The 12,835-nt window shown below is 32.2% G+C and overlaps 1 protein-coding gene across 1 annotated transcript; it reads right to left on the reverse strand.

Annotated features, from left to right (window-relative positions):
- Window positions 1-6: 6 nt before the first annotated feature.
- On the reverse strand, window positions 7-9,098 carry LOC111697285 (protein embryonic gonad). Its single transcript, XM_023467223.1, has 3 exons — window positions 8,950-9,098; window positions 2,211-2,351; window positions 7-1,184 (listed from the first exon to the last, which is right to left on the reverse strand). Exons 1-3 carry the CDS (start codon window positions 9,001-9,003, stop codon window positions 291-293), a joined length of 1,089 nt encoding a protein of 362 aa, XP_023322991.1. The 5' UTR covers window positions 9,004-9,098; the 3' UTR covers window positions 7-290.
- Between the last annotated feature and the right edge of the window lie 3,737 nt (window positions 9,099-12,835).

Consider the following 12,835-nt stretch of genomic DNA (forward strand, 5'->3'; position numbering starts at 1 on the left):
GGGGGGGGGGTTTAAAGATTATTGTTATATAAGAGTTGGAAGAGATGGTGGGATAGTGTTATTAAAGATATTTTTGATAAGTTGATAATAGAAGGGAAATATAAAAGTGTACTGCACGGTTTAAGAGTGTACTTTACGGTTTAAGAGTGTACTGTTCAGTTTAAAATGTATACTGCACTGTACAGTTTTAAATTTCATCACTGCACACTGTACAGTTAAAAGTGAACAGCACTGTACAGTTTCAGAGTGTACTGCAATGTATGGTTTAAAAGTGAACAAAACTGTACAGTTTAAGAGTGTACTGCACTGTTTAGTTTGTTTACAAAGAGCAGGTTTCTGTTCTTATCTATTCTATCTTCTTCATCTTCATCCTTCCTTGAACTTGAACTTACAGGTTGGCTGGTCACAACCATTCTAGATTCCATCTTTACACTGAGATCCATTGGTTCCGGAGACAGAGATCTTTCAGACGACTGATCGCCAGATTGATCGCAGGGATCAATAGACCGATCAGAATGGCTGGATGAATGATCAATGGATTTTTCTGAGAAATTGTCAACAATATCTTTATCTGGTGAATGATCCCGGACCGGAGCTCCTGAAAACCTAGCCAGGAGTTCTCGGTGCTCCTGAAGTAGATCAAGAGGAGATCCAATATGGCCGCCAAGATGGCTGCTTACTCTCTGATTGATGGAGTAGAGTAGAGGATGTGCGAGGAATGGATTCTGGTTAAACAAGGGAGAAAGCTTGTAAAATGGGAAACCTGCTCCTAGTCCTCCTCCCATCAGCAGAGGATTGTAAAGATGGGATAATGAAAGTGTGGGATTAGTTTCAGAGGCAGAGAGAGGAGATGTCGGAGCAGGAGGGGGAGAGTCGGGGTTCAAATGTCGTCTTTTTCGTGGATTTTCCGGAGATGGAGACCGAGAATTTGAAGAGAAAGATTTATCGGTTGATTGGGGATTATCTTCTGATTTGATCCATGATCTGGGTTGGGGAGAGCTACGGCTAGGAGAGCTGGAGGGAGGCTGTTGCATTAAACAATGAATTTTGAACCAATTAGATCTTCGGCCGTACCTTGATCCAGACTTTGACATGCCGACCATGAGACACTTCCTGAGCCGGCATGCCTTGCATGCCGTCCTATTCTTCTTATCCACTACACACCTGTAGCTGTTCTTACATTCCTAAATAAAACAGAATATGTAAGTATTAAACAAGTTTGCTACAATTTCAACAGTATCGTTAATCTTGAACGGTTGATCTAAAAACATTCGATGTGTACACTTTTGAATTTGAGGATTAATGTATATTCCATGAACTCAAGTTATCACTGAAGGGTGATAGAAGATTAATTAAATTAATCCGTTCGTCTGCATAAGATGGAGATCAATGCTTGATCCCGAGATTCACAACCCAATAGTTCTGACTTCAAATAATATTGTTTTTATTATTGCAAAATATTAGAACAATTTCATTCTGTTTAGCAATTAATTTCACAAAAGCTTTTTACGAAAGTTGATCAAATTTATCAAATAATTAAGGGGTTGAAGATTGTTTATTTGAATACAGACGTATATGTAGATTTATAGATACATATCATACACTATAGAGGAATATAGATACATATCATACACTATAGAGGAATATAGATACATATCATACACTATACAGGAATATAGATACATATCATACACTATACAGGAATATAGATACATATCATACACTATACAGGAATATAAATACATAACATACACTATACAGGAATATAGATACATGTCATACACTATACAGGAATATAGATACATATCATACACTATACAGGAATATAGATACATATCATACAATATACAGGAATATTGATACATATTATACACTATACAGGAATACCACCGAAGAATAAGGTTTTGATGACGACTTAAATCGAATTTGATAAATACCATTTATAAAATGATAAAGAAAAAGTTTAATGCGTAAATTCCTTAAAGTCGTCTTTGATTTATTCATTGTTGGTAACCTTGTATTTTTTATCATATTGATCCAACCAGTCTAATTTGTGTGTGTAAAACGTGCAGGGTCAACTACCCACTTAGTAGCCTATAGACCCACTGCACTGGCACGAGTGAATACATATATAGTACATTGTACAATAACAGTTACAGTTAATACCTTGTACTGGGCATGCAACGATTTGACAGGGGTGCTATATTTACCTGAATAACAGATTGATTATTACATGTTCTTCCGAAGAAGGATTTACATCCCTCGCAGGTGAAAGCTCCAAAATGGAATCCTGCCGCAGGTTCCTCGCATACACGGCAGAGCTGGTTCTGCAGTGGGTCAACCTTCTCTACCTAAAATAAAAAAGCTGTTACATTTATCTTTCTTAAACATGGCATGTCTAATTCTCAAGCTTCCCTTTATATAAAAAAGAAATATCGTCGTTTCTCCATCTGAAAATCTGAAAAAGTTTTGAATTCTCAAAAAAATTTTATAAAAAGATTTTTCAAAATTTTTGCTATGTCAAAGGTTAAAAGGGCATCGATGTGAATCGGGCATACCACTTGAATCAGGTTCACAGTCCCTTTATGGCAAACATAGTCGGCCAATGATTTATTTTCATAACGAGGATAAACGAGGCCATTGAGGTCACACCAGGACAAAATATTAGGTGAATAAGAGGTAAAGTACGATTCAAATAGAGACGTGCCGGGCCCATATGCAGCGCAGGCTTTCACGGTACGGTAAATAATAAATAAAATTTATTACATGAATTAATTCGATACTCGATAGATGTGGATCAAAGTTATTCATTCGATATCAGGCTATTTATCTATCTACATGTCTATTTATTTATCTATCTACATGTCTATCTATCTATCTATCTATCTATCTATCTATCTATCTATCTATCTATCTATCTATCTATCTATCTATCTATCTATCTATCTATCTGTTATATATCTACATGTCTATCTATCTATCTATGTATCTATCTTTCAGTGTATCTATCAGTCTGCCTTATTTCTATCCGTTCCGTATCAAATCCATAAATCTATGGAAAAGGAAGACTTCTCTGAAACTGAAGATATGATTTTAAAAAAAGGTTAATGATAATAAAACATAACTATTTTTCAATTTAAAAGGACCAATTTAATTTAATAAACTGATTTTCAAGCTGCTCTATGGCATCATCAAAATAAAGATGCTATAATATCGTCTTCCTATTTCAAAATTTTTAGGTCTCACTGTTCTTTTTATCAATCTTTTCAACTGTATGGGTGTCTCTCTCTATCTCTCTATCTGTCTATATCTCTTTCTGTCTATCTGCTTATATATCTAAAGTCATGTCTATTTAAAATCTATTAATCTTAATTTGGCATCATCTTGAATTCAGTTAACCACAGATCTAGTCTAATCTAGAAGATGTTTGTTTCTTATATTCTCAGTTTATTTAGCCGTCTCTTTAGTCTTCGTTGAAGTCTCTTTTTCCTCGCGTTTTCGTACTTTCGTACTTTCACGTGATCTTTCATTAACAAGAGGGGCATGTTCGATTCTCAACATTAAACTGTGGGAGAAACAGTCGTTTTTCTACCTTGATAAATGCTTAATTCTGAAAATTTCACCATTGTTTCCAATACAGGAATACGCAAGTCACTTTACAGAGAACCCACAATTGAAGATGATTAAATTTAAAGAAAGGATGCTTGACCAGAAAAGCGTTAATAGTACTATCGTGAATTGAACATGTCACTCGAAATCCCGTCTACAGTCCCTTTAGGATATTCATCATCTAACAACCTTGTTTAAACATTGTGTATAAAATAAACCAATTGACTTATTTAGATGTTTAGAATTCTGGTCGTCTGCATATTTGACCCATTTATATGCGTATTATAGAGGTGGACACCCAGCATACATAGGAATATAGGTTTTTGCTGTTTTAGCGTTTTCAGGGCGTTTTCTTTACATTTTTGTATTTCCTCTTCCGCTACGTTCAAGTTTATGCCTTATAGTCTGATAAGCTAAGATGTCATTCGTCTTTTCACTAAACTTAAGGTTGTAATATTCACAGAATTCATATTATATGTATATTAAAAAATAAAATTACAAATATTTTATTGGACAAAAAGTTTTCGATGATAACTAAAAGAATTCAAAACAAGATGAAAAATATTCTTTTCCTCAAATTTTCTTGGGACACTCGGCTCAACATTTATTTTGAGGGTAAAAATGTTTGAAATTTTATGTTTACATACTCCTCCCCGCCCCCCCCCCTCCCGTCTTAAAGCAAACAAGAATCAATATCAAGTTACGAAATTCAATATTTTTAGTAAAATGGTCTTTTCAGTCCAAATACTTTATGGTAATAGGAATTTTCAGAAATTTAACATTCTGCCCAATTTTACTAATATGCTGCTTGTATATCATAGTAATATATTGTCTCATAGGTCATATATGATGTGCTTTAAAAAATCATTATTTTAAAGTAGGCCAAAGCATATTCTTAAAATAACCAAACATAATGGAATTTGTAGTCAAAATTTCAAATTACCCTCCGTTTAAAAAGAGGAGCATGTTTGATTCGAACCTGTTTGAACCTGTGCCTAATCAAGGAAAAATAAAATATCCTAATATTTTTTTAGCTGAAAATTGATTATATATTCAATTGTGACTTCTTGGTGAATATCAGTCAAAGATTTGAATTATAGAATTATACAGGTAGAATAGGGCCAACCACTCAAAACAACCTACCCTGTTTAGGCGGGTCCAAACTACATAGTAAATTGTGATTGCTTATTTGTAATATCTCATGCTTTGTAGTTGAATACAAATATGAAATATGAAATATGAAATATGAAATATGAAATAAGAAATACGAAATATGAAATATGAAATATGAAATATGAAATATGAAATATGAAATATGAAATATGAAATATGAAATAAGAAATATGAAATATGAACTATGAACTATGAAATATGAAATATGAAATATGAAATATGAAATTCCGGCTATATCTTCCTCAGTGGTGTTACTCAAACAACCGTTTAAAGGGACGGACCACTGTAAATAAGAAATTTTTTTTAAAATGAAAGATCTCTTGAAATCACGTCGACAGTCCCTTTAAGTAAATTTCAAAACTTTTATTAAAATCAAATTTCAAATATAAAATAGAACCATCGAATAAAATTAAAAAGTTTTCCATTTTTAATAAAATTATGAGTATTATTTAAATCTGTATTACAATAAGTTTATACGAATTAATTGTAAACTTTTATTTTTTTTTAAATTTCTAGAAAAAAATCTTTTTATGTTTATGAACTGAAAAAAATGTTTAATCAATTTAGTATATTTGGAACACTCTTTATTTTTGGGACACTCTTTATATTTGGAACACTCTTTACATTTGGAACACTCTTTATTTTTGGGACACTCTTTATATTTGGGACACTCTTTATTTTTGGGACACTCTTTATATCAAGAATTTCTTTCTAATTGGAACACTCATTTTATTTGGGACACTATTTATAATTGGGGGGGTTGTATTTATATTTGGAACACTCTTTACATTTGGAACACTCTTTATATTTTAGACACTCTTTATATTTGGAACACTCTTTATATTTTAGACACTCTTTATATGGATCAAACACTATTCATTGATTGAATGATTAAGCTTTGAATTGAAATTGTGAAATTTTATTCAAAATTTATTTAAAAATACGTGAGAGCTATTATAAATACGTCGTATTCAAAACAAGGAGTTTTTCAGGGTTGATAGACAATGTAATCATCTTTTTACTATATAACCTAAAGGGACTTGTAGAGCCACTAATGCAGACTCATTGACCTTTTATAAAAAAATTATATTTACAGAAACATATCTTAGAAATGATAAGATGATGTAGATAGGAAGATTGATTGAGATAGTTTGATATATAGATAGATATATAGATATGAAAGTGCAATTGCTATTACCTTATATGGACATTTAACCCGTTTTAAATACAAATTGTGCAAAAGTTAATCTCCCGATTTTATTGTTCTATTTAGCACATTTAGAAAATCATCCATTTAGTTGAGTTTGATAGATTTTAAAACGAGTGCACTTATTCAATCAATTCTAGGCTTGATAACTTTATCTATATTGTTGATGCACCATCAGGAGTAGTTAAAGGGCAAAGTGCTAGATGGAGTCTACATTCCGCACCCCCCCCCCTTTTACTCACCCTCCTCACCCTCCCAAGTCCAAGCTCTCAGACTTTTTTTAAGGGTACCGTTGTGCATCATACATGTCACTTTTTAAAAATAGAGAGTCACGTGAAGTTATTATTTAGAACCCCTTTAAGTTTCAAAATGAAGTCATATCCGGATTACATTATTATGTTTATTATTTCTGTAAAATATTCATTCCTATTTCTCCTTAATATGCTCAAGCTCATTGTTTGCTAATATTCTCTGTAGATTTAAGAAGAAGAAGCAATATAGAACTGTATGAAATGTATGGAACTATTCATTCTAATTTCAACTACAGAATATGCAAACCCTTTGGCTTAATTTAATTAAGCTAATCAAGCATAAAGGGTTTTATTAGGGGTTTTCATTTCCGTAAATGTTATCTAGGTATATATAACCTTAATGGCAGAGAGTGGGGGGATGGGGAGAGGGGGGGATATAATCCTAACATAGCATCTTTAAAGAGCATCATCGCATTAATTTTTTCAAAGCAAATGAAGTTTTGATGAATGTTTTTTCTAAGCATTTATTTTGATTGTTGAATATTTGTTTGATTTTCTTAATTTCTTTTTCAGATATCTAAATATCTATTTGGATATCGAGATTTTACATGGATATCTTCGTTTTAGTTTGGATATCTAAATTTTGTTTAGATATTTGAACCTCTGTTTAGATATCTATGTGTAAATATTGAACAATTTTTGACCTAGCTGCTTAAAAGTCGGTACAATATTCAATATGAACCTGAAAGTTTAGGATATTTGGATTTGGTTTGATATCTAAATATACTAATATTTAATATTAATATTAATATTTAAACATTAGCTGGACATATTAACGACTCTATTCGTCTGTTGACACTAGTTTGCATTTGGATATTCAATATATGTGTATATACAGTGAGAACCAGAAAACTATGTAATAGGAAGACGACTTTAAATGGTCCAATGAACATGAGACACAATAATTGGGCAGATTAAAGTTACTTGTACCAGTGCAACTACTTTCTTTGTAAACAACATCTAACGAACATAACTATTGCTATAGCGTCGTCTTCCGTTTCCACAGTTTTCTGGTTCTAAATGTAGGTAACATGTATAAATATCGGAAGGTATTTGGATATTTAAAAATCTGTTTGTATATCTGGATATTCAAGAATAAATATTGTTTAAATCTACCCATGTTTTTATACCGCTTAAACCTGGTGAATAAATGGATTTTATTTATGTTTTACAAGCTTCAGATACTAGCTAGCTAGGATCAGGGGCAAATACAGTGATGGTGGTTGGCTATTGGTATTCAGCCCCCTCACTAAATTTATGTAAACACTTTGGGTGGTGACCAGTATCTCCCCCCCCCCTAATCAAAATCCTTTTTACGCCCCTGTCTAGGGTACTATAATACCAGGGATATCAGAGTATAAAACTACCTATTTTACATTTTAATAAATACAACACCAACACACTTTTATACCTTCCAGGAAGCTTCAGAGCTTTACTGCCTCTTTTACTCGGGGGCTCTGAAAGAGGAGGTGTATGTTCTCCTAAGTCTTGATATTAAGCAAAAGTTTATTAACATTTCAGTTCAAACTCTAACAAGTTTAACGCCTTTTTTCTGAAGAGTTTAAAAAAAAGAAAAAAAGTTTAAAAATGTATCTGGCATAAACAACCTTGTTTTTCATCTCTTTTTAGGAAATGATAATTAAAGGAGCTACTAGGTGGTAAAGTCGTACAAGTAGTTCCGCAAAAGTATGTTTGGATTGATCTAATATCAACTTTATCTCCAAGTAGCCCCAATATAATATATAAAAGGGTGTTAGTAACGCAATTTACAAAAAAACCTTTAAAACTAAATCTAACCTTATTGACGTAATTTTTAATCTAAAAAATGTATTACTCTCTTGTCATTTTCCCTGGAATGTTGCAACTCGCTCCCATAATCTTTATTATTGACTTATAGTCACAAGCCGCAATAAGGATAACCCGTGATAATAAATAGTTTCAATATTGATACTGGAAACCGACATTACACTCTTCAAATGACTCTAAATAAAAATATTTTGAGATCCATATCTTATTCCAGTGAGAGATTCAAAATGATCTATTAAAGCCCTGAACTATTTTTACCAGTAGAAGTCGGCTTGGGATCCCATTTAAAAAAAATCTTATTTAAACCCTTGGCAATTGGATGTCTTTGAAAAATACTCTATGGCCTCTTAAGTGTAAAAATTCGAAAACATGTATTAAATATTACAGAAACATTTAATCTTCGAATTCAATTAAAATCTTAAAAGGAAGAGTAGGTCTTTCAATCTGATTTGCCAATGAACATAGAACCTAAAATTTAAAATTTTTCATTTACCATACTATTTTTGGTCAACTAGAGGAATCTGCCAGAAATTTTAGATATGACGTCACTCCATTCCGACATGGAGCATTTTCATTTTTTTATTGATTCAAGTCATTACACAGAGATTTAGGATTAATTCAAAGTGTTTCTAAATTAAATGTTTCGTAATAGAAAAACAATCGTTTTAGAGGACTCAATAGAATCGGAAAAAAGGGGTGCATAATTATTTTTTTGTGACCTTTTTGCAAATGTATCTTTTTATACGACAAAAAAGTTTTTGCCAATATTTAAGTTTGAAGGTTTACTTTAAAAAAAGGTAAAAGGTAAAGTGTTGTAAAAAAAATTATTTGTTCAAAGTTTACCTTATTCATATCCATTTTTAGATCTTCTGAGGGTACAAGCGTAGTTGGAAACATTATAAAAAATTAAAAAATCACATGACACACAAGTGAGGAAGGTCGGCTAGAGTATTCTTGTATCTATCTATCTATCTGTATGTGGATGGGTCCAGTAGAATTCAAACACTGAACTAGTCAGAGTGGTGTCATCCTTCTACATCGTATCCCTCGCTCCGGTCACCCCCCCCCCCTCCCTCCGCCCCCCTTATTCTCCCCAATCCTCCCTGTCTACAAATAGGCGTAAACCTTAAACGCAATGGGTTACCCTTTAAATTTAAGGACATTTCTTTCAATTTAAAATGTCATTCTTACTAATAAAAAAAAAAAACATTGAAAATTTGGAAAATATTTATGCAGAGAAGGATAGACAAACTTTCTTGTGAGCTTTTATTCATGGATTGTCCGATGCACTCTTTAACCTTTGTCTGGTCAAGGAGGATGGAGATATCCATATTTTTCTAGGGCAACTTATAATTACGTATACAGTCACTTTTATTTTTATTTTTTTCGAAGTATCTAACTTTTTTAAATAATCTCATATATTATATCTGTTAGAGACTTTAACGAATCATACACAGGTATCGTAAGAAATGAAATGTTTTATAAATCAGTTTTTATTCATGTTACTATTTTTTAGACAACATGGTGCCTGGTTCCCTTGTTCCAGGCACCTACTCAATTTCATTTATTTTATTTATTTATTTATTTATTATTTGGGTTCATGGTTCTAAATTCCGTATTTCGAGATATTGGTTCCAAGATTATCATCTTTTGTTCATGGTTCCTTTAGATATCTAGTCCTGGTTCTTTATTCCCAAAATCTGGTTCTTTTTTTTTGTTTCTCCTTAAAAATTTCTTAGTTCTGGTACTGGTTCCGGATTTCTCGTTCCTAATTCCCGGTCTCTGGTTCCTAGTTTGTTGTGTCTGCAGTTTCTAGTTCCTGGTTTCTGGTTCCTTGTTGAAACTTTAGAGTTCTGGTTCCTGATGTCTTGTTTCCGGGGGTTTAGTTCCTAGTTCCTGGTCCCACAATTCATCCCGTTTTTGTCATCTCTATGTTTAAAGATCTTGTTTAGTTTTCTCCTCCCATCTTCAAATATTACTACATTATCATCTATATATTTATCTATCAAACTATCTATCTGTCTATCTTTCTATCTATATATATATATATTTATCAATCCATCTATCTGTCTATTTATCTATCTATCTATCTATCTATCTACCTAACTAAAAGATTGTTACAAAGGATTATTTGAAAATATAGAAAACACATTTGTAAAGAAGTTTAATAAGTACATCACGATTATACTGCTTCTACTTTATATGTCTATGTCTATGTCTATGTCTATGTCTATGTCTATGTATGTCTATGTCTATGTCTATGTCTATGTCTATGTCTATGTCTATGTCTATGTCTATGTCTATGTCTATGTCTATGTCTATGTCTATGTCTATGTCTATTTCTATGTCTATTTCTATGTCTATGTCTATGTCTATGTCTATGTCTATGTCTATGTCTATGTCTATGTCTATGTCTATGTCTATATATAACCAGTATACTGTTGTGTACTAGAACTATACCGTTACATCAGATCGGATCAAGTACTTGTTGAGCCCTTTAGATTGGGTGGTCAGATAGAGGGATCCAGTCAATGTCATGAGGGGAGGGGGGTTATTTGAATATGACAACAGGTGAATCTGGATAGAAGGAAGGATAAGAATAGGTGACTGAAGATACAGTTAGATCTATAAATATATATAAATCCTAGACCCTTCTTTACCCTATCTAGATTATGGATACAAGCCCTTTCAAAACAAATCAAAATGGGAATTTAAAGAGAAGGATATTGTCTTGCTTGTCTGTTGATTTCGTTCTTCAAGTTCCTCCAAGTAACTTTTACAGAAAAACCACAATTGAAAGTAAACTGTTATTAAAGAGGAAACATGAATATCTCATTCACTCTTGAAAACTCTGCGCTTCTAAGGGTACCATTATTAATTAGACAGGCTACAATATAACTTTTATAGTCCCTTTCAGTCCCATACAGTCCTTTTCAGTCCCTTTCAGTCCTTTTCAGTCCCTTAAGTCCCGTAGAGTCCCTTTCAGTCCCTTATATTACAGTCCCTCAATGTCTTTCAGTCCCTTTCAGTGCCTTTCAGTCCCTTACAGTCCCATTTAGTCCCTTTCAGTCCCTGTCAGTCCCTTACAATCCCTTTTAGTTCCTTACAGTTCCTTACAGTCCCTTTTAGTCCCTTACAGTCCCGTTCAGTCCCTTTTAGTCCCTTTCAGTCCCTTACAGTCCCTTTTAGTCCCTTTCAGTCCCTTTCAGTCGAGCAATAATTTGTCGAACATGATTATTCTTTAAACTTTTTGATTGGACTTGATATTGAATGATGAATACAATAATTATGAATAAAAACATGTTGCAACTTTGTAGTAAAGAAATTGACATACAAGGATATTAGAATTGTGGACAGAGGGGTTAGTTAGTCATGCTATACATGCCAACTATCCATCTATCTATTCATCTATCTATCTATCTATCTATCTATCTATCTATCTATCTATCTATTCTCTATCTATCTATCTATCTATCTATCTATCTATTCTATCTATCTATCTATCTATCTATCTATCTATGTATCCATCTATTTTTTATCTATTAATCTATTCATCTATTTATATAACCATCCTTTTATTTAATTATCTATAGTTTTCAACAGATCCTTTACTGTAATTAACTATCTATATCAAAGTATCTGTTTAAAAATGTGATTAATATTTAACTATCTATCTATCTTTTTTTTACCTATTTCTCAACGATTGTTTTTTAATGATCTGTTTATATATATATATATATATATATATGTTTAACTATTTGTTTCCATTCTTGTAGAAATGTTTACCCCTTATACTGTTTCTGTTTAGCCTAAAGGGACTGGGTTTAATTTTTAACTACCCTTCATCTTCATCTGTAAAATTATGTGGAAGTGATTGTGGTTTTTAAGTTGTAAAGGCATTTAATTCTTTCCTTTTTTCTAAAGCAGAAATCCACAAATTACATAATAGAGAAACCAAAATTTAAAGAAAAAAATCAAAAAGATATGATTGATATATTTTTTATTCCTGATGAGACATAGATTATAACGGTACTATTGTGAATCGGACATGCCATACATTTAATAGAAAGTTATTTGAAAGTGCGCATACAGTCCCCTTAAGAAGAAGACTAGAATGTTTGTATGCACAGTATCAGCAAACAAACTAAACCTAAAGCTAGTCAAAATTCAAACAAAATGACCAAACACAGTAGAAAAATAACCGCATTAAAAATTTTTTTCGCGGGTTAAAAATTTACCCAAGATACCTGCGAACAAATGTGAATTGTGCACCAATTTTTGAAAATAGAAAAGTAAAAAGGGGGGAGGGGGGGGGTGTTTTCTTTCGGAAATCACTAATTTGTATCGAGTAAAAAACATGCAGTACAACAGCAAATGTAACATGCACGAAATCATAAAAATTGCTTTGAAACCTCAACTAATGCAAGTTTTCAATAAATTCTGACAAAGCAATAAAATATTTATATGAATTCAGAGCATTTTTCTTCCCAAACTACGCAACCTGTTAAGGGCTCTGACCGCGAATATACGCATTACGCATATTTGGGATCTGGTTGACTTACGAGAAACAATTCAAAAAGTCATCGAATCGTTAAACACCGAAAGTAAAGTTTCTAACCAAAGTTTTGGTTAAACCACTTTCTCTTAAAAGCATATTAATTTAAAACAAATGAAAAACAAACGATTTTAGTAAAATATAAAATCTTTTTGTATGTAAGCATGAAAAAAA

This window comes from Eurytemora carolleeae, unplaced genomic scaffold, assembly GCF_000591075.1.
Source record: "Eurytemora carolleeae unplaced genomic scaffold, Eaff_2.0 scaffold48, whole genome shotgun sequence".
NCBI classification, from domain to species: domain Eukaryota; kingdom Metazoa; phylum Arthropoda; class Copepoda; order Calanoida; family Temoridae; genus Eurytemora; species Eurytemora carolleeae.